Consider the following 26,492-nt stretch of genomic DNA (forward strand, 5'->3'; position numbering starts at 1 on the left):
GGACCCACTTCCCCGAGGATATCGTGCGTGTGCACAAGGGTGTGTACTTGTTCAGGAAATCTAATCGGAGAACTTACAATTTTCTAAAAAAATGAGCTTCATACAGTTTAGACATGAGAAAGACACAATATAGATCCTTCTACCCCTACCCCAAACACACACACGTGCGTGCACATGCACACACAGGCATGCACACGGGCCGCCCAGAATCTGCCCACCTCCGTTGACAGCAACGCGTCCCCTGGATGCTCAGACTCAAGTCTCCAGCATCAACCCCGACTCCCTGATCTTGCTCATCCATCCACTGGCAAACATGCTTGCTCCATTCTCAAAACATGCCCAGCATCCGACCACTGCCAAGCATCTCCCCTGTCCCCATACTGGTCCAGCCACACAACCTGTGCACGCTCTCTGTAACAGCCCCGGAGAGGTCGCCCAGCTTCTACCAGCTCCACGGTCTGCTCCCAACACAGCACCCAAAATCACCCTTCCAAAATTTAAGTCCGATCATGTTACCCACCTCAACTGAAAACCAGCCTGGATCTCCCATTTCACTGAGGCATGTAAAGTAAGTCCCCACAATGGTCCATGAGATATGCAGCCCCCTGGCCACCCACCGCTGGCTCCATCTCCCCTCTCTTCCACAACAGCTCTGTCCAGCCCACACTGTCCCCATGTCAGGCACGGGGCAGGCTCCGGGCCGAGCCAGTGCCCCACCTCTCCTCTCTGGATCCTCCCCCCGCCCCCCGAGGTATATGAAGGCCCAGCTCCTTCACCTTCTCCACATTTCTGTCCACCTGTCACGCCCCAGCACGACCTCATCTGATCACTGTATTTCAGACTGAAGTGTTCTCCCCAGAAGCCCTCCACTTGTGTATGCACGTTAATTGCTCAGTTTTGTCCAATGTTTTGTGACCCGCCAGGCTCCTCTGTGCATGGGATTCTCCAGGTAAGAATATTGGAATGGATTTTCCTGACCCAGAGACTGAACCCAGGTTCTGCCTCATTGCAGGCAGACTCTTGACCATCTGAGCCACAGTGCCTTTATTTCCCTGATAAAGGAACCCATCTTTCCTCTTGCTGTGTGATCTGCTCCTTCAGATTTATATTTACTCTCTTCCCCAATTGGAATGCAAACTCCATGAGCTGTGCTCTGTCTGGGTTTGCACTTCGGGCTCCCAGTGCCCGGGATGGTGCCCGGAGGAGCAGGAGCTGAGAGGCTGCTGCTGCTAACGCCCATGTGACTGCCTCGGGATTCACCACACGTCCTTTCAGGACGCCGAGGGTGAAGAGGCATCCTTTCACCGTTACTCCTGGGGAAGAAAGTTAACCTACATTCAGACGCCAACTCACACTTCCACATGACGCTTCCTTTCTGAAGGATTATCTCATTTCTTTTTCCTCCTCAAGTTGACAACTCTGAAGAGCTTAAATTTTATTCCTGAAAGCTTGTGCTTTAAGATTTACTCACGATCTGCCCCCAGAAACTTATATATCGGGTTAATATTTGAAAAGCACTACGAAATCAACTATATCCTAAAATACAGTATTGCTTTAGAAAGACAAACAATTTCACTCCAACCAACACCCCCAAAGAGGTGACCATTCCACCTCCCAGCGGTAGCTGTGGGTCCAGAAAGAAAAGGATGCATTTCCTTTATTTCTGCTCCTGCTCGGTCCCACTGGTCCGGGGTCCCAAGAGCACTGGACATTCAGTTTCTGTCATGGGAGTGAGGACACGGTCCCCCCACCCCACCAAGGCAGGAGGGACCACCACATGCCAAGGTCACGACAGAGTCTGCACCAAGTTCAAAGGCGGGACAAGGGAGTCTGGGGCCAGAGAAACAAGCATCTAAATCGAAGTTAACATGATGAGTGGAGTCAGTAAGAATGATGGGTGAAATCTTAGACAAGAAAAATAGGCAGGCATTGAAGGACTCCACTACTCGTAAACGTCAGCAGGCTCGAAGTCACAGCGCTAACAAAGGAGCCTGCAGCTTCCGCCCCAGGGCGTGGTCCTCGTCTGCGCTTGGAGTTCTCAGCACAGAAATGCTTTTTCACATGCCAACCTCGAGACCCTTCCCCTGCCTCCATCTCCCAAGAGGATTCTCATCAGGAAGACACTGCAGGGATTGCAAAATCATTGCACTCCCAGCCACAGGAGGCTTGGGGCCTGAGAATGGAACACGGCGGTCCCAAGGCAGGAACAAGAAAGAAGGAAAACTCACATCCTAAGATGTGCTGAAATAAATGCGAATACGGATAGTCACCCCAGGTTCAAAATTCTCTACATTATACACTTCTCAAGAGACACTCTCTTACATCAACAGACACATGCACAAAACTACGATTAGTCTGCTTAATACAGACACTGAAAAATGACCGCCGACAACCACAATATTAACACTGGGTTAGAACCGAACTCTAATTTCATGAGAAGAACTTTTCAAAACTTTTAACTTTGCATATATTAAATGGCATTTTGGACATGAGTCAAGAAAGGGAAATGAACTTACCACAACTGTGGTGTCTTAGGGAAGGTTAATTATAATTCAGGAGAGTGTAAGAAGCCAGGGAAGGAGTCTAAAAAATGTCTGGGGCTATAAAAATGCCTCCCCCAGGCCCACCAACAAATAACAAAAATAGTAGTAATAATTAACACTTACTGTGCCGGGGATGCTATAAAAGCTTTATCTGTATGAACCCATATATCCTTGTGACAATCCCACGAGGTATTAGTAATGTCCACTTGGTGGCTCAGAGGTAAACAATCTTGCCTGTAGTGCAGGAGACCTGGGTTTGATCCCTGGGTCAGGAAGATGCCCCAGAGAAGGGAATGGCTACTCACTCCAGTATTCTTGCCTGGAGAATCCCATGGATGAGGAGCTTGGTGAGCTACAGTCTATGGGGTCGCAAAGAGTCGGACACGACTGAGCGACTTCCACTCACTCACTGTGCAGACAGACTGAGTGGAAGTCACTCTTTCTCTATTTACAGGGCGAAGAGCACACGCAGTCCCCTCTACCACAAAGCGAGCAGCCGAGTCTCCCACAACTGGGGGACTCACTGGGGTCAGCACAACCAAACTGTCATGGATAAACCTCAGGCCCTGGGAAAGCCAGCTTCGTGCTCACGGCATCTCCCGTGCCAGTTAGCTAAACGGCTCAGCTGAGATCTAAATCCGGGCAGCCTGGCTCCCAAGCCAAACTCATGAAAGAAGCCCGCAGAAGGATGGGATAGTCTTATACATGTCCCCATCTGGGACACTGTGGAAAATGTATGCTGGCCTCCGCCCTGGTTCCTGGGGACCCTTGGGATGTCCTGGGTGACAGGAGTGTCTTTTGTTCTGTTGAGGTGACTCTGGGTGGGCTGCGGCTTGGGGGCTGGTCACTGGAAAGACAGAGTCATGACTAGAAGCTTGGAGTTTTCAGCCCCACCCCACGTTCTCTGGAGAAGGGCTGGGAGTGGAGTTAACGATCCTTCAGGCCTAAGTGATGACACCTCCATAAAGATCCCAAAGGCATGGGGCTTCAGAGAGCAGCCAGGTCGGTGAACAGGTGGAGACGCTGGGGGGGTGGGACCCGGAGAGACCAGGGAGCTCCCGTCTCCCCACATGCCTGCTCTACAGATGGCTCCGACCTGGATGCTCATCAGCAACCTCCATTGCACCCTTTCATAATAAACCAGCAATTGAGTAAAATGTCTCTCTGAATTCTGTGAGCTGCTCTAGGAAATTAACTGAACCCAGAAGGGGCCGTTGGAACTTCCAGCCTATGGCTGGTTGGTCACAAGCACATGTGATAACCTGAGGTTTGAAGTCAGGGAAGAGGGCAGTCTTGTGGGACTGAGCCCTTTACACCCGTGGAATCCGATGTACCTCCAGGTAGAAGGTATCAGAACTGAGCTGAACTGCAGGACACCCAGCTGGTGTCGGAGAAGTGCCTGCTGGATGAGTGGGGAAGACACACACCCACCCACCCACACACACACACACACACACACACACACACACACACACAAACTGTAACTGGTGCAGAGCTCTTTTACCTGCCCATGAATCACAGCAGAATGGGAGGGTTTGCACTTTACATAGACCAAGATTGTAAAAACTAATTATATGCAGTTGTGATTGCAAATATGTCCAAGAAAAGACACTGGCTCCCCTTTCAAGGGCAGAAAATGCATCTCCTACAGGTGAAGCACAGAGACGAGCGACAGGGGCCAGGTCACCGGAGACGGGTTAACAGCAGAGAGAACACCGTGAAGCGGAGGGTAAGGGGTCCCCGGAAGAGGAGGAAGACGGACCATGGGCGTGGACTAGGATGGTTACTGCAAGAGAAATGCCAAACGCACATTAAATTAGCTTTCTACTTTAAAGACTCAAACACACAGAGATACAGACGAATAAAAGCGTCACATGAAATCATCACTGTCATTTACTGAATAGTAAGTACAGTGCTTCTTTGTATGTTCCGACCTTAAATTCCTAGTCACTCTCTCAGACAAAAAAAATCAAATGAGCAAAACTTGACTCATCAGACTGCAGAGCCACCCTCTTCTCCGTTTCAAAGGAAGCTTTCTCCTTGCTCCCGTGCAGGCCAATCCCTCTTCCTGTGCCGCCATGCGTTCATGTATTCATTCAACGAACATGTACCAGACACTCCACTTAAGTGTCAGGGCTACCAAGGGATACGAGAAGCGGTCCCTCAGCTCACGCTAGCGAGGGACGCAGAAAGCTTAGCCATCATGGGACACAAGTGCTGTGAAACAGGAGGAGATGGGGTTGGCGCCAAATACCCCATCTTGGGTTTTCACCAGCTCCCTCGACAAATTCATCTTTCTCTAGCCCTGTGAAGGAGTCGAGGATGTCCTTGGGAGTCCAGTGGTTAAGAATGTACCTTCCAATTCAGGGGACATGAGTTTGATCCTTTGTCCGGGAAGATTCCACAGGCCGAGGGGCAACTAACCTGAGCACCACACCTGCTGAAGTACAAGCACCCCAGAGCCCATGCTCTGTAACGAGAAGCCTGGGCACAGAAATGAGAGCACAGCCTACCAGCCCCAACTAGAGAAAAGACTGCAGCAGCAAAGACCCAGCCCAGCCAAAAATAAACAAACAAAACTTTAAAAGGAATGACCCATTCATTGAAAAGGAGTTGAGTACCTCTGCTTTTAAACTTAAACCAAACAGAACCTCTCCCCTTCTATCTTATTGCTAGGAACCTTTCACTGGGGAAGCAAAGCCGAGCTGTCAGTCTCTCAGCTGTGGTGACTCACTGACAGTTTCCAGCCCTACCAGTTCTACCCGAAGCCTCACTCTGCAACTTGAATGGCAACAACAGGCGCGAAATTCTGCTCCAAGCTCAGAAAATGACCCATCGCCTCCCTGGACTAATTGCTGCCTGGGCCAGCTGCCTTCATGGGCCATCTGCTCTCTTGATGTCCCCAAATATCTCTCACTTCTGGATCCGCGGGTGAGAGCCGAGAGCATCCAGCAGCCAGTCCTGACCAACAAACAGCCCTGCTCGCCCATGTGACTTCCCAGCCCCTCTTGAATCAGCACACGGAACAGTCCCGATTTAGGCAGCTAAATATGTGGCGCATTGTGCAGACCGAGCTGCAGATGGGAAGCCACATATGCGAGGCTGCTGCAGCTCACACTGACTTTCACAAGACCTATTTTTGGAAAAGAAGGGAAAGGGGAGAGACAGGCTTTTAAAAAAGGCACCATCAACGGTAGGGTCTTTTTACAAGAGGAGGAAAAAGAGGTGCCTTGTTCTCCTCTTTCTTGACATTTGAAGCCCCCATTTCTCTTAGAGAAGTCCCGGGAGGGCTTTAAGGAAAGTTAGAAAGCAGAGTTAGATGCCGCAGGGACCAGGAGTCAGGCAGACAGCATCAGAGCTGCGGGGCATCAGTGGGACGCAAGCTCCGCCAAACTGCTGTTTAGGGGCCAAGGATCCAGGGCCAGAGTCCTGCAGAGCTGATGAGGGTGACCGCACGGCTGTCTGCTGGGTCCTGCCCCCAGCCAGACACCTGCCACCCATCATGATGAGGGAGGACACAAAGAAGCTGTGCTCAGGCCTCTTCCAAGAGGCTGGTCATCGCCTTCCTAAGAATGACCCTCACCTCTGCAGGCTGGCAGCCTCCTCCAGCCCTGTTACTGAGGCTCAAGACTGCTCAAGACCGAGAACATGACCTACAATGTTATTTTTCTCGTCTGAGTCTCCAGAAGCAGGACAGAAATGCATGGACACCACCACCCTGGATTCAGCGTCTGTCCCAAACATCAGATTAGGTCACTTTGTGGAGATCAGACGCTACTTTCCTTTTTAATCATGTCAACATCATTCAGGCGCTGCTATATCCTTTTGCAAAGTATAAGAGCAACAGATTATCGTGTCTGGAAACACAGCATCACCTATAGTTCCACCACTTGCAAATAAAACTATAAATGCTTTGATACAGTATTTTCATCCTCTTAATTTTTATAGTTAGATGAAAACTTTATCAGTACTTTCACAGCTAAAATTACAGTTTTTCCCATGACACAGTTGTCCCATTCTATTAGTAGTTAATAAATGATTTTTGGTTTCTTTACAATAGAATACATTATGCAAAATGCCAGGCTGGGTGAATCACAAGCTGTAATCAAGACTGCTGGGTGAAGTATCAACAACCTGAGAAATGCAGATGATACCACTCTAATGGCAGAAAGCAAAGAGGAACTAAAGACCCTCTTGATGAAGGTGAAAGAGGAGAGTGAAACAGCTTAAAATTCAACATTCAAAAAATGAAGATCTTGGCATCCAGTCCCACCACTTCATGGCAAATAGATGGGGAAACAATGGAAACAGTGACAGACTTTATTTTCTTGGGCTCCAAAATCACTGCAGATGGTGACTGCAGCCATGAAATTAAGAGACACTTGCTCCTTGGAAGCAGAGCTATGACAAACGTAGACAGCATACTAAAAAGCAGAGACATCACTTTGCTGACAAAGGTTCAGATAGTCAAAGCTATGGTTTTTCCAGTGGTCATGTACAGATGTGACAGTTGGACCATAAAGAAAGCTGAGCACCGAAGAACTGATGCTTTTGAACTGTGGTGTTGGAGAAGACTCTTGAAAGTCCCTTGGACTGCAAGGAGATCCAACCAGTCAATCCTAAAGGAAATCAACCCTGAATATTCATTGGAGGACTGACGCTGAAGCTGAAGCTCCAATACTTTGGCCACCTGAGGTGAAGAGCTGATTCACTGGAAAAGACTCTGATGCTGGGAAAGACTGAGGGCAAGAGGAGAAGGGGCGACAGAGGATGAGATGCTTGGACGGCATCACAAGCTCTGGGAGATACTGAAGGACAGGGAAGCCTGGTGTGCTGCAGTCCATGGGGCTGCAAATAGTCAGACACGACTTAGTGATGTAACAACAACAACGTGATTTTACCAGTCTCCTACTCTCAGGCATTTGGGTTGTTTCTTTTTTTTTTCACTATTACAAGCATTTCTGCGGTGAACCTCCTTGATGTAAACATTGACGGGCATTTTGAGAACAAGTCTTCAGAAATGAAAATACTGGGAAAAGGTATGAACATTTTAGCAGCTCTTGTCAGAAACTGCCTTACAGAATGGCTGCATCCATTTATATTCACATTACTAGGTATAAGTGTTCATTTCACCCTACCAATGTCATGGACTGCCATTTTTATTATGGCAATATTCAATTTTTAATTTTTATCTACTTCTCACTTTTGCATGTGATTTTCAGGCATCCATGTCTCTTCTTTATGATCTGTTCGTATCTTTTGCCCATTTATCTTTCATAGTATTTGTCTGGACTTAAAAGTTTAAGCAAGAACTGCTATCAGGCTCATTGTACCTTGAGCCACATAAAGTAGGGTCTGTTTAGATCGCACTCTGAGCATTTGATGTATGCCTCTCTGTTATTCACTCATCTGCAAAGGACATGACTGATTCTGAATAAATTTGGCACATAATTGAAGGGTGTGAGACATACTTTTATATTCACACACTTTATGTGAGGCCACACACAGTCTGCTATTTTTCATGAATTCCAGGGCCGTTGAGTTTGTGGGTAGACATTCCTGAGATGAATGATTTCATTAAATATGGAGAGAAGGTCAAGCATACGCCATACTATTAATAAACTCTACATATTCAAAAGTTGAGGAGGTTCAACCATGAACTTGAAAATGAATAAAAAGTTCAAACTATTGCCTTTTGGGAACATTGGCAACTAGTGAGACTCTCTTAGGAAATGGCTGGAAATTCATAGGATTTCAGTAACAAAATATTACCTACATGAGAACTGTGGGGGCTCCTTTCAGAGACGCCCACAGCCCTCATCCTAAGGTCTGCCAGCACAGCCCCTGGGGCCATACCCAATGCACAGTAGACATTCAATAAATGTCTGTTGAATAAACACCTATCCCCGGGTGCCGAAAAAGGTCCATCTATTTAAAGCTATAGTTTTTCCAGTAGTCATGAACGAATGTGAGAGTTGGACCATAAAGAAGGCTGAATGCCAAAGAACTGATGCTTTTGAGCTATGGGACTCTTGAGAGTCCCTTGGACTGTAAGGAGATCAAACCAGTCCATCCTAAAGGAAATTAGTCCTGAATGCTCATTGGAAGGACTGATGCTGAAGCTGAAACTCCGGCTGGCCACCTGATGTGAGGAACCAATTCATTAGAAAAGATCCTGATGCTGGGAAAGACTGAAGGCAGGAAGAGAAGGGGATGACAGAGGATGAGACGGTTGGATGGCATCACCGACTCGATGGACATAAGTTTGAGCAAACTCTGGGAGGTGGTGAAGGACAGGGAAGCCTGGCGTGCTACAGTCATGGGGTCGCAAGGAGTCAGACACGACTGAGTGACTGAAGAACAAAGGGTGCCAACCCCTCCTGCCTGATTCGGATCACATCTCCCGCCTCTCCCCTGTGTCCAGCTGACTCCTGCACCTGACTTGATTCGGATCACATCTCCCGCCTCGTCCCCTGTGTCCAGCTGACTCCTGCACCTGACCTGATTCGGATCACATCTTCCGCCTCTCCCCTGGGTCCAGCTGACTCCTGCACCTCATCCCTGTTGAGCCCCTGAACTCTGCACCACCTGCTCTGCATGGCCACCCTGCCATATGCTGCCAAGCCTCTGCAGGTCCTGACACCCGTTGGACTGGGTTTTGCCCTCAAAGCTTTTGTCCCTTCAACAGCAGCAGGAGGCCCAGCTGTGTTGTGGCCTCACATCTGGCCCACCCTGCAGCCAAGCTCCTAGCCCTCTGCCAATGGTCACCGACCAGTGATGGCACGCAGGCTTTTGGTTCTTATGTTTGAATGCTTGGCCTCGGGCTAATGACAGTGTGTTTGGAAGACGATTTCCAAACTGGAAACTCATCATTCAGGCAGTCAGTTGACTATGGTCAGAAACATGTAAACAAGAATTCTTTGTATTTCTGTCTGTTGAATTAATCTTATAGTAAAAGTAAGATATAGGTCTTCATTCTTCCAGCCTCTGCCCACTTCCCCATCCAGTCTCTGCCAGTATTGGTGTCTCATATAAGAAAGACATGATTTAGCACTTACATAAAGGGGAAAGAAGTCTGACATCAATAAATACCACTGCTGCCTAAAATCCCTTTTGAAAAAGTGTGATGTTAAGTATGTTCCTGGAAGCGTGTTCACTACACACCCTGGAGAAATGCCTACGGAAAAGCCCAGGGGACTTCCTGATGGTCCACTGCACGCCATCCTCCGTACTTCCACTCAGGGGCAAGGGTTCGATCCCTGCTTGGGGACTGAAGAAACTGCTGCCTTGCAGCATAGCCAGAAAAAAAAAAAACAAGCCCAGGATTCTATTGCTGTTGTTGTTCAGTCGCTAAGCTTTTGGTTGAACCCCAAAGCTACCACCTGCCAATGTACTGAGCCCTATCCTGCCCTCCTGTTCCATGGCTGCAGCCTTGATGCAGGAGTCTTCGCCACCTCAACTATTTTTAAAACTTTTTCATTAATCTCCCAGCCTTTGCATTTTTTTGAGGACAGAGATTATATCATATTTATTTTTAAGTATCTTTACTGAGATGTAATTCACATACCAAACAATTCACTGTTTCAACTGTACAAGTCACCCTTTTTTTTTTTTTTTTTTTCACTGTATTTACAGAGTTTTGCAACCACTCAGTTCAGTTCAGTTCAGTCGCTCAGTCGTGTCTGACTCTTTGTGACCCCATGAATCGCAGCATGCCAGGCCTCCCTGTCCATCACCAACTCCCGGAGTTCACTCAGACTAACGTCCATCTAGTCAGTGATGCCATCCAGCCATCTCATCCTCTGTCCTCCCCTTCTCCTCCTGCCCTCAATCCCTCCCAGCATCAGAGTCTTTTCCATTGAGTCAACTCTTCGCATGAGGTGGCCAAAGTACTGGAGTTTCAGCTTTAGCATCATTCCTTCCAAAGAAATCCCAGGGCTGATCTCCTTCAGAATGGACTGGTTGGATCTCCTTGCAGTCCAAGGGACTCTCAAGAGTCTTCTCCAACACCACAGTTAAAAAGCATCAATTCTTCAGCGCTCAGCCTTCTTCACAGTCCAACTCTCACATCCACACCTGACTACTGGAAAAACCATAGCCTTGACTAGACGGACCTTTGTTGACAAAGTAATGTCTCTGCTTTTCAATATGCTATCTAGGTTGGTCATAACTTTCCTTCCAAGGAGTAAGTGTCTTTTAATTTCATGGCTGCAGTCACCATCTGCAGTGATTTTGGAGCCCCCCAAAATAAAGTCTGACACTGTTTCCACTGTTTCCCCATCTATTTCCCATGAAGTGATGGGACCAGATGCCATGATCTTCGTTTTCTGAATGTTGAGCTTTAAGCCAACTTTTTCACTCTCCACTTTCACCTTCATCAAGAGGCTTTTTAGTTCCTCTTCACTTTCTGCCATAAGGGTGGTGTCATCTGCATATCTGAGGTTATTGATATTTCTCCCGGCAATCTTGATTCCAGCTTGTGTTTCTTCCAGCCCAGCGTTTCTCATGATATACTCTGCGTATAAGTTAAATAAGCAGGGTGACAATATACACCCTTGACGTACTCCTTTTCCTATTTGGAACCAGTCTGTTGTTCCATGTCCAGTTCTAATGATTGCTTCCTGACCTGCATACAGATTTCTCAAGAGGCAGGTCAGGTGGTCTGGTATTTCCATCTCTTTCAGAATTTTCCAGTTTATTGTTATCCACACAGTCAAAGGCTTTGGCATAGTCAATAAAGCAGAAATAGATGTTTTTCTGGAACTCTCTTGCTTTTTCCATGATCCAGCAGATGTTGGCAATTTGATGTCTGGTTCCTCTGCCTTTTCTTTTTTTTTTTTTTTTCTTTTTTTTTTTTTTAAATTTATTTATTTTTTATTTTTATTTTTTTTAATTTTATTTTATTTTTAAACTTTACAATATTGTGTTAGTTTTGCCAAGTATCGAAATGAATCCGCCACAGGTATACATGTGTTTCCCATCCTGAACCCTCCTCCCTCCTCCCTCCCCATACCCTCCCTCTGGGTCATCCCAGTGCACCAGCCCCAAGCATCCAGTATCAGGCATCGAACCTGGACTGGAATCTCGTTTCAAAGATGATATTTTACGTGTTTCAATGCCATTCTCCAAAATCATCCCACCCTCTCCCTCTCCCACAGAGTCCATAAGACTGATCTATACATCAGTGTCTCTTTTGCTGTCTCGTACACAGGGTTATTGTTACCATCTTTCTAAATTCCATATATATGCGTTAGTATACTGTATTGGTGTTTTTCTGTCTGGCTTACTTCACTCTGTATTATAGGCTCCAGTCTCATCCACCTCATTAGAACTGATTCAAATGTATTCTTTTTAATGGCTGAGTAATACTCCATTGTGTATATGTACCACAGCTTTCTTATCCATTCATCTGCTGATGGACATCTAGGTTGCTTCCATGTCCTGGCTATTATAAACAGTGCTGCGATGAACATTGGGGTACACGTGTCTCTTTCCCTTCTGGTTTCCTCAGTGTGTATGCCCAGCAGTGGGATTGCTGGATCATAAGGCAGTTCTATTTCCAGTTTTTCAAGGAATCTCCACACTGTTCTCCATAGTGGCTGTACTAGTTTGCATTCCCACCAACAGTGTAAGAGGGTTCCCTTTTCTCCACACCCTCTCCAGCATTTATTGCTCGTAGACTTTTGGATCGCAGCCATTCTGACTGGTGTGAAATGGTACCTCATAGTGGTTTTGATTTGCATTTCTCTGATAATGAGTGATGTTGAGCATCTTTTCATGTGTTTGTTAGCCATCTGTATGTCTTCTTTGGAGAAATGTCTAATTTAGTTCTTTGGCCCATTTTTTGGTTGGGTCATTTATTTTTCTGGAGTTGAGCTGTAGGAGTTGCTTGTATATTTTTGAGATTAGTTGTTTGTCAGTTGCTTCATTTGCTATTATTTTCTCCCATTCTGAAGGCTGCCTTTTCACCTTGCTAATAGTTTCCTTTGTTGTGTAGAAGCTTTTAAGTTTAATTAGGTCCCATTTGTTTATTTTTGCTTTTATTTCCAATATTCTGGGAGGTGGGTCATAAAGGATCCTGCTGTGATGTATGTCGGAGAGTGTTTTGCCTATGTTCTCCTCTAGGAGTTTTATAGTTTCTGGTCTTATGTTGAGATCTTTAATCCATTTAGAGTTTATTTTTGTGTATGGTGTTAGAAAGTGTGTATTCTTCACAGAGCTAGAACAAATAATTTCACAATTTGTATGGAAATACAAAAAACCTCGAATAGCCAAAGCTATCTTGAGAAAGAAGAATGGAACTGGAGGAATCAACCTACCTGACTTCAGGCTCTATTACAAAGCCACAGTTATCAAGACAGTATGGTACTGGCACAAAGACAGAAATATAGATCAATGGAACAAAATAGAAAGCCCAGAGATAAACCCACGCACATATGGACACCTTATCTTTGACAAAGGAGGCAAGAATATACAATGGATTAAAGACAATCTCTTTAACTAGTGGTGCTGGGAAAACTGGTCAACCACTTGTAAAAGAATGAAACTAGAACACTTCCTCTGCCTTTTCTAAAACCAGCTTGAACATCAGGAAGTTCACGGTTCACGTATTGCTGAAGCCTGGCTTGGAGAATTTTGAGCATTACTTTACTAGCATGTGAGATGAGTGCAATTGTGCGGTAGTTTGAGCATTCTTTGGCATTGCCTTTCTTTGGGATTGGAATGAAAACGGACTTTTTCCAGTCCTGTGGCCACTGCTGAGTTTCCCAAATTTGCAACCACTGCTGCTGCCGCTAAGTCGCTTCAGTCGTGTCTGACTCTGTGCGACCCCAGAGACGGCAGCCCACCAGGCTCCCCGGTCCCTGGGATTCTCCAGGCAAGAACACTGGAGTGGGTTGCCATTTCCTCCTCCAATGCATGAAAGTGAAAAGTGAAAGTGAAGTCGCTCAGTCGTGCCTGACTCCCAGTGACCACATAGACTGCAGCCTACCAGGCTTCTCCATCCATGGGATTTTCCAAGCAAGAGTATTTAAGCCGGGTGCCATTGCCTTCTCTGTTGCAACCACTACCACCATCTAATTTTGGAGCGTTTCATTGCACTAAAAGGAAACCTTGTAGCTATATTAGCAGTCACTCCTCACCCCTCTCCCTACCCACCCACCCGAGGTCCTAGGCAACCAGCAATCTACTTCCTGTCGCTACAGACTTGCCTCTTCTGGACATCTCAGGTAAGTGGATCACACAATATGTGGTCTTCTGTATGTGGAGTCTCTTCACTCAGCATCATGTTTACGCTTTGCAGTGTAGATCAGTCGTTTGTTTCTTTCTGTGGCAAGTAATTTTGCACGGAAGTCATATGGTGTGCATCAGTCCGTCTAAAGGTGGACATCTGGGTTGTTCCCACCATCCGCTGTCATGAATATCTGTATCCAAGTTTCTGTGTGAACATACATTCTCCTTTCTCTCGAGTCATACCTTTAAGCAGAACCACTGGGTCATGCAGAAACTGTTTCCCACGTTGAGGAACTGCCAAACTATTTCCCAAATTCTCAGCCCTCTCGAATATCCCCTCTACCCTGCTATCATAGTGACCAGGCTAGCCACAATTAAAAATGGTCAATAATGGCACACGCCCTGTAGGGTAAACTAGAAACCCTGAAATGCACATAAACCCGCTATGATCTTGGTACTAATTTTCAGGGTCACCATCTTGCCACACCTTCTCCCACCCAGAGCTACATCCTCTTATTGAATACTCCAGCATCCTGCCTGCAGGTCCCCGAACATCCCAGGGTTCACACGCCTCCAGGTTCTGCCTTCGTCTCTCCCGCTGTGCAGAGCAGCCCCCCGGCCTGAGCCTTCTCTGTGAAGACCTTGCTGACCCTGCGGTGGGCTGGGCCAGTCTCTCCCCTGGACCACTTTAAGGTGTGACTCTGCTGTCATCACCCGCAAGGGGCAGGGGTCGTGTGTGTGACTCTGGCTGCCCCCAGCATGGATGACGCTGGCACATGGGCCCCCCAGTGAATGAACAGACTGAACATCCAAGCCTTCAGAAACCTCAGAGCTTAACTCTCCTATTACCCATCTAGCCTTCCACTTAAGAAGCTATGACACTTTGTGGGACTTCCCTGGTGGTCCAGGGGTTAAGAATCTGCCTTCTAATGCACAGGACTCAGGCTTGATCCCTGGTCAGGGAACTAAGATCCCACACGCCATGGAGCAACTCAGCCCACGCGCCACAACTGAAGAGGCCGCGTGCTGCAACGGAAGACTGCGATGACGCGATGGAGAGCCGGTGCGCCACAAACCAGGCTCAACACAGCCCCACACACGCTGGAAACAGACATTCGAAAGGAGGCTCTGACACTCCCGGCCACACCTAACCCACCACCTCCTCCTGGAATCTCATTTCCCCTCCACTCTGTCCTCTACCATCAGCGTCCTCCCCACAAACACCCACATCTCCAGATTGTGTTTTCCAGACCAACTGATAAGCCAGTGGAACCTCCAAGGATGGAAAGTCTGTTCCTTCCCTTCATCTACGTTCACAGCAAAGATGGGGTTGAGGGCAGAAGGAGAGCCAGGCAGGACGCAGGCCAGCGTTTCCACGATGGAGCCACTCCCCTTGGGGTCCAGCCCTCCTGCACCTCAGTTCCTTCAGCTCCTTTAAGGAGGATGAAGCCACCAGGGCCAAGGTTCAGCACCTGGCAGCCCACCTCCCCATGGACCCCCGCCCACCTCTGATCAGCAGCCCCAGTGGAAGCAGACAGATACGGATGAGAAATGCTTTACAGACTCCAGGGACTGCTGATACTCTAAGCAAAGCATAAAAGGTAATCTCAGCACTGCGCCCCAAAAGCTCCCATCCTTGAGAGAATCAGATAGAGCCTGACTAGTGATGCAGGAAACTCTGGCTGCTGCTGACAGAGACATTTACAATGTAAAGGAACTGGGGTGTGGGGGTTTGGGGGGGCGGTGCTCTCTACAAAAGGGCTGTGTTCAAGGGTGTATGTGCAGGGACTTCCCTGGTGGTACAGTGGATAAGACTCCACCTACCAATGCAGGGGACACGGGTTCAATCCCTAGTCCAGGAAGATCCCACCATGGGATCCCATGGCAACTAAGCCCACGCACTACAAGGACTGAGCCAGCCCTCTAGAGCCCACACTCCACAGGAGGAGAAGCCCTGGAATGAGAAGCCCGCAAACTGCAAGCTCTCCATCCTGTCCTGCCTGCAGCCACCTCCGTGAACCATCTGCTCATCCCCCCACACCCCACCCACCACACAGAATCCTTCCTCTTTCTAATTTCTGCATCAAGACCCCCAGAGGCCCCCCCAAGGGCCCGGAAATGCACCTGAACACCTGTCTTACCTTTCCTCCCCAAGTCACAAAAAGGCACACCAAGCATCATGGCCTCAAGCACCCAGCCCTCCAGATACCCGGCCCTGGGACCTGGCTTGACTTGTCTAGCAAAGCTTAGCATCGTGGTCCTCAGGGCATCCCTGGAGGTTAAGCTGAGGCATCAACAAAGGATGCAGAACACTCAGGATCCTCACTCTGCCTCAGCCTCCTGGGAACCAGCCCCTCCCCAGTCTTGGCTGCAGAGCACAGGAGGTCACTGCGCAGCGGCCACTAAGGTTTTGGAGCCACTTCCACATCCCCTTGTTTTAAAACGGGTCTCAGGGCACCATCAAAAGCTTCACTTTCTTGTGACTTTTGGCTCAGCTCCATCTCATCCTAAAATCAAATCTTGTGGCATCTGACCCACTCTTGCTTCCACTAACCCTAGAAAAGCTGGAGCAAGTGAGCTGCCCAGGCTGGTTCAGAACCACCCCACGGAGAAGGCAGACACAGCACCTCACACAGGACTCACATTATCCAGTGTTTAGATGGTTACAATAATAATTCAGGAGGCTACATTGTTTTCCTAAAAGAAATCAATCCTGAATACTTATTGGAAGGACTGATGCTGAAGCTCCAATACTCTGGCCACTCAATGAGAAGATCTGACTCACTAGAAGAGACCTGATGCTGGGAAAGATTGAAGGCAGGAGGAGAAGGGGACGACAGAGGATGAGATGGTTGGATGGCATCACCGACTTGATGGACATGAGTTTGAACAAGCTCCAGGAGATGGTGAAGGATAGGGAAGCCTGGTGCGCTGCAGTCCATGGGGTCACAACAAGTCGGACACAACTGAGTGACCAGACAACAACAAATTGTTTTATGGCTGCAGATGCCAGAGCTCTATTTAAAATATGCCATCAAAGCCAAAAGTCGTGCCACTCAGACCTGAACAGGAGGTGCTAAGCCACAAAGGGCAGTGTTCTGTTCACTTGAGATAAATGGTTGGGTTTCCAAATGCGCAGGATCTGATCATGTTTTCCTCCTTTATCTTCTTTTCCCAGATGGTTGTACCAAAGATTCATGCTATTATATGAGAATCCAATGCAAAAATCAGTGCCAGAAGAAACATCTGGAAACAGGGGTCAACATCGCTTCCTCTATCTTTTAGAGATAGATAATAATTCAGTCAGCGTGGATAACAAATTAGACGGTAATCAGCAGGCGTTCCCCTCCGCAGGTTTCACGGAACTGCAGGAAGTGGCCACGGTCAGAGAAGACTGTCCGAATCCCTCCTTCCCAGACAGCAGGATCCGGAGGACTGGGGCGCCCCTCATGAACAGTCCCTCAGCAAAGCCAAGAGGAACAAAGCTGAAGCTGTGCTTTGTATTTGCAGGAGCTGGGGCCGGGTGGGCCTTGGGGGACATGAAACTCGGCCTCTGACTGAAGGACAAGGAGACCCAGCTGCTGGGAGGTGTGGGGTCTGGACCAGGGTTGCCCAGCCCACCCTGGCATCACGCCTCCTGCCCCAGGGCTGGCTTTTAAGTTGACACAACCATTATCATCCGGAAGCATTCTCAGACTTTCATTATTCCTCGTCTGAACACAAAGAACCCCCAGCCTTATCACAGGAATTCAGGGTTCAGCCAACCCGTGACCCTCGTGTGGAGCCCTACAAGCGTGTGGAGCCCAGGTCTGCCCAGGGACTCCCACTCAACTGCCTGCTGACACCCAAACACAAAAGGGTCCAAAGTTAGGCTAACAAACCAAACATGTTATCTTAGAGACAGACTTCATCCTTACAAGGTTCTGTCGCTTGTTCTGATTACATGGAAAGTGAAAGTGTGAAAGCGTTAGTCATTCAGTCTGATGCTTTGTGACCCCATAAACTGTAGCCTGTCAAACTCCTCTGTCCACGCGATTCTCCAGGCAAGAACACTAGAGTGGGGTGCCATTCCCTTCTCCAGGGGATCGTCCCGACCCAAGGATTGAACCCGGGTGTCCCCCACTGTGGGCAGGTTCTGTACCATCTGAGCCACCAGGGGACTTGCAAACTTCGAGTTTACAAACCTAAACATGTTATCGCAAAGACAGACTTAATCCTTACAAGGTTCTGTCACTTGTTCTAATTCCTATAGAAAAAAGATTCCAAATCAGACCCTTTCTCTTCCCTTCTTTCTCCCCGACTAGGTGTAGATCAAAGAATCATGAACCAGGATTGCAAAGACCTTCATACGTAACTCAGTCCAGCCACCTCTCTGATGACAGAGTCATCAGTTACAACCTTCCAGCTATCCAGCTGATGACAGAATCCTTGTAGAGAAGGAAACCCCACTTGGTTCAGAAACGTCTCTGTCTGACAGTTATTCCTTGCACTGGATTTAACTCTGCCTTCCTGCAGCTCCTGGCCAGTGGAATCTTTTGTTGACACCCATTTACTGAGAAAGTAAAAACTGCCTCCATAGTCTTTTGTGATAAGAATGAAAAAGTGGTATCAACTATGTGTACGACAATCGTACGAAATAGCTGAGTAGATGTTCCCCAAGTTTGGAAGGCGTGTGTGGACCGACCTGCCTTTGCACACAGGGTGTTGCCCACACGGGGCAGCGTGACAAGCGGTCTCTGAGAGGAAGTCAGTCATGCCACATCAGCTCAGGGACAAGAGGTCCGGGTCTCTCCTGATGGAGAACCACAGGCCTTACACTTAAGATACTGTGCACAGAAAAGCAGAGATGTCAAACACGAATGCAGATTAAAACCACAAGGGTGAACATGCCCCAGTGCAGGCACGGACCTGTAATCAAGTTCTTTTGAAACGGTTTTGTGTGAGGGGCAACCAGGAGTTCCTTTTAAAGGATGTTTAATGATTTTCCCTGGAAGTTGGCTAGGCAAATAACAGTTGTGGAAATGTTTTATAAGCTCTCAAGCTCCCTAAAAATGAGAGGCTACAGCCTCATGATATTTTAAACACTTACCGAATGCTCACCCTGTGATTACTAGCTTCCCGGTGTGCTGAGCCTTTTAATACCTCAGAATAAATAAGTCAAAAAAATCCTGACACCTATGGATGAAAAATGGACACTTGTCATCTGCCTCTACAAGGATGAAGTCACTGACCATTGCAGTCACTGACCTTCAACTTACCCTGAAAAGAGTTTCAGGTTGAGAGTAAAAACGAGGCACTCAATTCTCTGGGAAAAACTGGAGGAACAGATCTCAGATACTTTCAGGAGATTTTATGAGCCTTATTTCCTGTATCTTCTTATATGTGGAAAAGTACCAAAATCATAAACAATGACATCTGCTCCTCGTGACCAGCAGCAACCTTCTTCCAAAATGTGTTGCTTCACGGACCCCCTTCACCAAAATCACATACATCCTGACCTCCACCCCACTTCTTGGGGCGTATCCTCAGAGATGTCTGAGATGCTGTCCCTGGCTAAAGTCCTCATTTTGCACCCAAATAAAATTTAATTCACAATTCTCAGGTTATGCTTTTTTTTTTTTTTTTTCAGTAAACACATCAAAAGCTTGGTCTTGTGTAAGATTTCTTTACCGAGCTCCAGGTATACGAAAAGATAATATATCAAAACTGCATTAACTTACAGTTCACCTGTAAAGGGAAAAACGGTAAGACTGGAAGGCATCCAAAGAGAACAGGCATGAGGAGCAGAGGGAGGGTTTCTGATACGACTAAACGCAGTTTGTCCTGCCTGCAGGTGGATGAGATGGTCATTACAGAACCCAGTAGGGAGCATGATGAGTGGACAAGCCATGTGTCTGGGAAGTAGGTCCTATTCAGAAACAGGAGGAAAAGTTGGGCAACCTCAAAGGCAGCTCCTCTACCAAATTATCAGCTGATTTTTGAATCAGTAACAATGGAAAAGTCAGTAAGAAGAGCCTGCAAGAAACTTCCAAGAGGAGGCAGCTTTCTTCTAAAACTGGCACAAACGCAAGTTAATACAAGGTTGCTCTGCATCCATGAAGAAAAGAGCCATTCACTCTCAGCTTCCAGGTGCTCTGACGACCTGCAGTGTGACCCAGTGGTTAAGGACCTGGATGCTGGAATCAGAATTCTGGGTTCACACCCCACTGTCACTTGGTAAGGGAGCAATTTTAGGTGATTTACTTAATCTGAGCCTCCATCCCCTCACCCCCTCCAAGGGGTCACTGTAAGTGTAAACTTGCTAAAACAGAGCTGCTGCTGCTGCTGCTGCTAAGTCACTTCAGTCGTGTCTGACTCTGTGCGACCCCATAGACCGCAGCCCACCAGGCTCCCCCGTCCCTGGGATTCTCCAGGCAAGAGTGGGGTGGGGTGCCATTTCCTTCTCCAAAACAGAGCTAGACCAGCCTGGCACACATTAGTTATTATTGTTCTGTGACCTGATGAAAGGACCCTGTCTCCAGAAGTGCCTGTAAGAAGTCATAAAACAAAAACTGCCTGTCACACTCAAAACCGCTCTTGGCTAAGCTGCCATAAAACCAGTCTAAGATGGTACAAACTGGTCTAAACCAATCTAAACTGGTCTAAGCTGGTCTCAGCCAGTTCAAATGGGTCTAAGCCATTTCCACCTGGTCTCAGCTGGTTCGAACTGGCCTCAACCAGGTCAAACCGGTCTGAGGCTTTTTATACTGGTCTAAGCAAGTCTCAGCCAGTTCAAACAGGTCTAAACCAGCCTCAGAGGCTTTTTAAACTGGTCTAAACTAGTCTCAGCCAGCTCAAACAGGTCTAAACCAGTGTCAGAGGCTTTTTAAGTTGGTCTAAACAAGTTTCAGCCAGTTCAAACCAGTCTGAACTGGTCTAAATCGGTCCGGGCCTGGGCTCATGGTGGATTTGTGCTTGCTTCAGTCAACAGTACTGTCAGTCTGTTCCTGGCGGTGCTGCCTGGTCAGCTTCCCCTCAGCTTCCTTTGTTCCCTCCTTGACTCTGCACCTTCCCTGGCCACGCTGAGTCATCTTGCAGGTCACAGCCACTGTGGTCCCTTGTCCTTAAAGCAGCTCACACAAAGCCGTCTGTCTCATCCCCAAAGCCACCGCGGACCTCCGCAGCCCGGCCCTGCCTGGACCGGGACCCCGGGCCCCTCCCACCACTTCCCACCCCAGTGGTGAGCCGGCCAACCTTCGATGAAGTCCGAGGCCGTGTAGGGCCGCTGGTCGGGGCTGCTCTCAGCGGGGCTGTTCAGGGCCTCCACGGCCGACTGGATGGCCTCCACCAGCTCGTCCCGCTTGTCCTTGCGCACGGGCTTCTCCTCGGGGTGGCGGGTCAGGCCGGTCTCCAGCTGGTACACCTTGTGCAGCGTGAAGCTGTCGAAGGGCACGGCGGCGTACTCGGTGGCCTGCTTGACGCCGGCGTGCACCTCTGCCCTGTCCACCTGCGAGCGCAGGAAGGCCAGCAGGTCGGCCTGGGCCCTGCCCGGGGCGCCCGCGGGCTCCCCCGCCAGCTGCTGCGCAGCCCTCAGCTGCTCACTCCGCTCTTGCAGCTCCTCCTGCAGCTGCGCGATCTGCCTCTTGAGGCTCCCGACGTGGTCGCGGTGACGCTCCTCCCAGCCGAGCACCGCCGCCTGAGAGCCGGCCCTGCCTGTGGGGCCGTTGGCCCTGGGCAGCCCCTGGCGCTCATCATCGCCCCTCGGCGTGCAGGCCAGCATGTAGAGGACAGACGCCTGCGCAGCAGAGAAGCACGAGCAAGACCACCACCCGGGAGGCCCAGGCGAGCAGCCCCCGGCGCAGCATCCTGGCTCAGGAGTCGGCCATGCGGCCCCGGCCCGCAGGGGCGTCTCCAGACTACACCTCCGGAAGCACGCGTGCGAGGGCCCCCGAGCCACTCTCATCCATTCCTGTCTACACCGCCACGCCTCGTTGCTGGGAGGCCACCACCACGCGCAGCACTTTCCTGACTTCCGAAGGACGAACTTGGGGGCAGAGGCAGCAAGTCGGGGAAACCATCCAAGTCGTCAGGCTCATTCCCATCGTAACCTTCCAGAGGGGATCTGGGGAGAGACAGAGGGCAATAACACTCACTCAAGACGATAACCTCCTTGTGTTCACCATAAGGGCCAATAATCAATATGCAGTGGGGTTTATGGAAAATACTGGGAACTCCTGGGCAGTTCAGTGTTAGGACTGCTACACTCTCACTGCCCTAGAGCCGGGTTCAGTCCCTGGGCAGGAAACTAAGATCTGCAAGTCATGCAATCAGCCGAAAAGAAAAAGAATATGCTTACAACAGGTGATTAAATATTGTTTGGTGTTTCTGAATCAGAATGCAGGTACCCATTTGCAGAGGCGTGCACACAAAAAACAAAGCATGCAGAAAAAAAAACAGGAAGATGGCAAAGTGTGAGCTCTCTCTTACTAGAGTAGGATTAATGGTGAGCTTTCTTTATCATGTCCATTGTCCACAATGGCACATATTATTTTCGTGGTTAAAAGGGAAAAGCAAAACTTAAATGACAATGGGATTGCAGACATGCCCTGCTCAAGCCCAGATGCAGACAGTGAGCATCCCTGATCTTGAGGGCACCCTCCCAGGGGAAGAGCTTCAGGCCGGCTCAGGATGGTCCTCACACGTTCTGCTGAGCAGCATGGAAGCACCTGGAGGCTCAAATATGCCAACGCTAAGTTTGGATGGTAACATGCAGAATGAGCAGATAGTTCTTCCAGGGCAGTGGGTGATGAGTTTACAGAGAAAGGGATAAGGCTGGGAGGAGACCTGAAACACTGCTTGGTGAGAACTCAAACCCAGGATGCCTCTGCCCACCCTCCAAGAGGGATTCCCTGTCCTGGCGGCTCACCAGGAATACCCAGCCAGACCCACACGGCCTGTCACACGCACACACTCTGTACCTCAACTTCACCATCCCCCAAACAAATGCAGGGCCACCTGGCTCTGACCCACTGTCCCCCTTTCCCATGCACCCCTTCCTCCTCCACCCATCAATGACCCTCTCTTCCTCACCCCCTCAACCCCCTCCCTTCCTCAATCCCCTTTTCTCGACTCCCCTGCCCATCTGAGCCACAAAAAAGAAAGAACAATAAATGAATCAAATAAGATTTCTTGTTTTGGGAGATTTTAATAAATTTTCCTAGATGCACTCATCTTCTTACTCAACATATCACTTCCCTGAAACGAGCTTCCTGAGGGTACTGTGTCTGGGTCATTTCAATACTTAAAAAAAATCCCTGCGATAACAAAGTTACTTTTCACATAGTCTTCACTAGACCTAGATATCCAGATTCTCGCCTCATTTACCGGTGGGCTGTCTCACTGATGGAACGGAAGAACTCTAGGCAATTAGTAGCTTCTGGGCCCCAGGGAAAAGGAGGAGGTGATCCTTCTGCACCCTCCGTGTGCTGAAAATGCAGCGAACAGCAGGGTCACTGAGTCTGAGTAGTCGTCCCTTTGTCCTGCAGCCACAGCCGGGGGTTTTTCTCTCCTGCTCCTCAGGGGATGTGCCTCGTATGATATTACTGTTACCAAAATAGCTGATTTCCCAATTTTCCGTTAAGATGCAACACCTAACATTCTCTCCAATGTCTCCCTTGGCCTGAGGATTCTCCAGCCTATACTTTAGCACAGTACCTGGGTATCGGTGTCGAGTTTAAAGTGCATGTTTAGTGCATGTTTCCGTCTGATGAAAATCCCAGGATTTATGTAATTACTGTAATTCTGTGATTAAAAACATCTCAGCTTGGGAATTCAGGCACCGTGCTGTTTTTAATGACATCCCTTGGATTAACTCATTATATGCGAGTACTAACTCATTATATGCGAGTACTAAATTACCAGTGAAGACACGTTACCATGTTATTCGGCCACTTTAAAAGACTTTTACTTTAAATGGATTGTCACTAAAGACCAAATAAGCAAGTCAAAAAAAACCCAAACAAACAAATGGAACATTCAACACCATTAATTGTGCTGGGGAAACAAAGTATGCAATCTTTCTAATGTTTCGAATGGAATAATTGTTGTATTTGCATAATAAATTGAAATCATGTTGGTTAACTGAAGCAGTGCATTAAAGCAATGGTTAAAAATTTTTAAAACTGTACAATAATTATTTTGTTCCGTTCCATAAATCTCTTGAAAGTCTAGTCCAGCTTTTGAAGTTGACTAGTATAAATTTCAAAGTTATTTGGTATTTCACTCTTTGAGATATAAAAGGAGAAAAAAAACAGGCTTAGTAAGAAGTGACTTTTTAAAAGAATCAAAAGCCATAAAAATTACTGCCAAGGGAGCAGTGATGGATTGCTCCTCTTAAAGGTCAGGAGCGGATAAGGTACATCAGCAACAAAACTCCGCACCTCTCAGCACGCAGTGGTTTTCGATGTTTCTAGCAATCTATCCTGTAATCAAAATAGTAAACTGGTTGCACGTTTGCCTGCTGGATTCAGGAGGCTTATCCTCGCCACTCCTGCTTCTACGGCGACATCGTATTTTTCATCTGCAGCAAAGGTGTTACCTTCCCAGCTCTACCACATACACATGCAGGACGCCTCGATGAGATACAGCCATACAACCCGGACCAAACTACAAGCAAACCACAAGGGCCCAGCCTCTCCCGCTCTCTGCAGAGGTGTTGGGAGAATGAAAGAGTTAACATTTACACTGTGTTTACAGCTGCAGATGGAGCCCACCATGTAATTACCAGGCACTATCATCAGAGACAGTGAAAATACAGCTGTTACCATCCCAGCAGCATTGTGCTACTATTTAAAAAACAGAAAAGGCACCCAGATTTCAGAGGAGTTCCATCTTTGGGGTAGTTAAGGGCAAGACCTGATGGGAAGAGCCAACTCACTGGAAAAGCCCCTGATGCTGGGAATGATTGAAGGCAAGAGAAGAGGGCAAGAGAGGATGAGATGGTTGGATGGCACCAATGGATACTGAACTTGGGCAAACTGAAAGATGGTGAGGTACAGGGAAGCCTGCTGTGCTGCAGTCCATGGGGTCACAGAGTCAGACGTGACCTGGCAACTGAACAACAACAAAGTCCTCTCAGTAACCAACCTTAGGACGAGTAAAAGGGAGGTGCATGTTCCTACTTCTTAACTACAAAAAAATCCTCGGGCTCGTTGCATCTGCTAGCTATATTTTACTGTTTTTAAATCTTTTTTTACCTTATTGTCATTGCAATTAGCATTAGATTTTTCTGGTACTCTAGTTAGTAGAGCAAAGTTAAGGATGATTTTTTGTTGTTGTTCATTGTTTAGAGAGAAAAAAACAAGAGCATAAATGTATCAGACATTTCAAAATGCTGTTTTACAAAATAACCAAATATTAGGTTTTTTTTAAATCCTGATTAAAAGTAGACATAAAGTAGTGATAGATCACTGTGAAGTCAAGCAAGGGCATACACCTTATGTCTGTTTTTCAGAAAAGCTCAAGAAAATAAACCATGGATATAGCTTTAAAGCAAAAGTTTGACTCAAATCCAGTACTTTAGAGAAAAGTGCACCTGAGAAGTAATACTTTTTTTCTTTTCTCTTCACCCAGTCGTGTCTGACTCTTTGCGACCCCGTGCACTGTAGCCCACCAGGCACCTCTGTCCATGGGATTTCCCAGGAAAGAATACTGGAGTAGGTTGCCATTCCCTTCTCCAGGGGATCTTCCTGACCCAGGTCTCCTGCACTGCAGGCAGATTCTTTACCATCTGAGCCACCAAGGAAGCCCTTTTACTCCCCTGCCACCTTCACTTCAAAGGTCCATCCTTCCCAAGAGCTCCCCCCAGGCTTCCCTGCCCCAGCCAAATCCCCAGGGATGTTCTGTGACGCACACCATCCAAAAAGCACAGCACTTATCAACTAGACTGAAGGGACAGCCAAGCACAGTGGCTTTGCTGCTGTTTTTACAACCTCTGAGCAACAGAAGGGCAGGCGGAGGTTCCTCCAAGGTCCGCTGCGAGGGCAGACGATGCTGCAGAGCAGTGCTCGCCAGATCACCCAGGGCAGAGCAGATTCCTCCAAGGTCCGCTGTGAGGGCAGACGATGCTGCAGAGCAGTGCTCGCCACATCACCCAGGGCAGAGCCCACTCAGTGCAAGGTCCCTCCCCAAACTCTCGGGCCAGACAGGGGCTCTCGGGACAGGCAGACTGACCCTAATAGCTCTGCCCTGGGGTATGCAGGCAGGGGGCTGCTTAAGGAATTTCTTTCTGAACAGTCAAGGCAGAGAGTCTGAAAGACACAAGGGCCTAAGCCAAGGGGCCCAGTCATGCGGTGGGCTTCTCAGACTCCAGCTGCAAGCCATCTGACAGCCTGCGCTGACCAGCAAGCGTCTGGGGCAGCCCCAGGCCTCCAGAGAGCACAGCAAGGGCCCAAGACGGGGAAGAATCCAGGAGGCTGTCGCTGTTCATCCTCACTGTTACTGAGCATCTTCTAGTACCCTGCCGACAAGAAGTTACAGGAGATGAAAAGGGGACCGAGCCCAAGTTCCAGGAGCAAGTTCATGAGCTTGCAGGGGAACGAAGCCCTTTGCCAATAACTGTAACACGAACCCTTAACAGCCAAACTACACTGAGACAGATATCATTGCTAATGCCATGTTCCCTCCTACCAAATGTATGGGGGATAGGGTTGAGAAGTATAAAAAAATAAATTTCAAAAT

General features: G+C 48.2%; 1 protein-coding gene and 1 non-coding gene across 2 annotated transcripts in view; both read right to left on the bottom strand.

The window, feature by feature from the left end:
- CSGALNACT1 (chondroitin sulfate N-acetylgalactosaminyltransferase 1) overlaps window positions 1-26,492 on the bottom strand; it is a 338,903-nt gene that overhangs the window by 61,675 nt on the left and 250,736 nt on the right. The window contains 2 exon segments of the mRNA XM_070364305.1: window positions 21,009-21,549; window positions 21,551-21,876. Of these exon segments, the coding sequence (XP_070220406.1) occupies window positions 21,009-21,549; window positions 21,551-21,619 (610 nt within the window). The 5' untranslated portion in view covers window positions 21,620-21,876.
- LOC138985982 (U1 spliceosomal RNA) lies at window positions 2,995-3,159 on the bottom strand. Its single transcript, XR_011462937.1, has one exon. It is a non-coding gene; the product is annotated as a U1 spliceosomal RNA (small nuclear RNA).

Source organism: Bos mutus, chromosome 27 (assembly GCF_027580195.1).
Source record: "Bos mutus isolate GX-2022 chromosome 27, NWIPB_WYAK_1.1, whole genome shotgun sequence".
In the NCBI taxonomy this organism is placed as follows: domain Eukaryota; kingdom Metazoa; phylum Chordata; class Mammalia; order Artiodactyla; family Bovidae; genus Bos; species Bos mutus.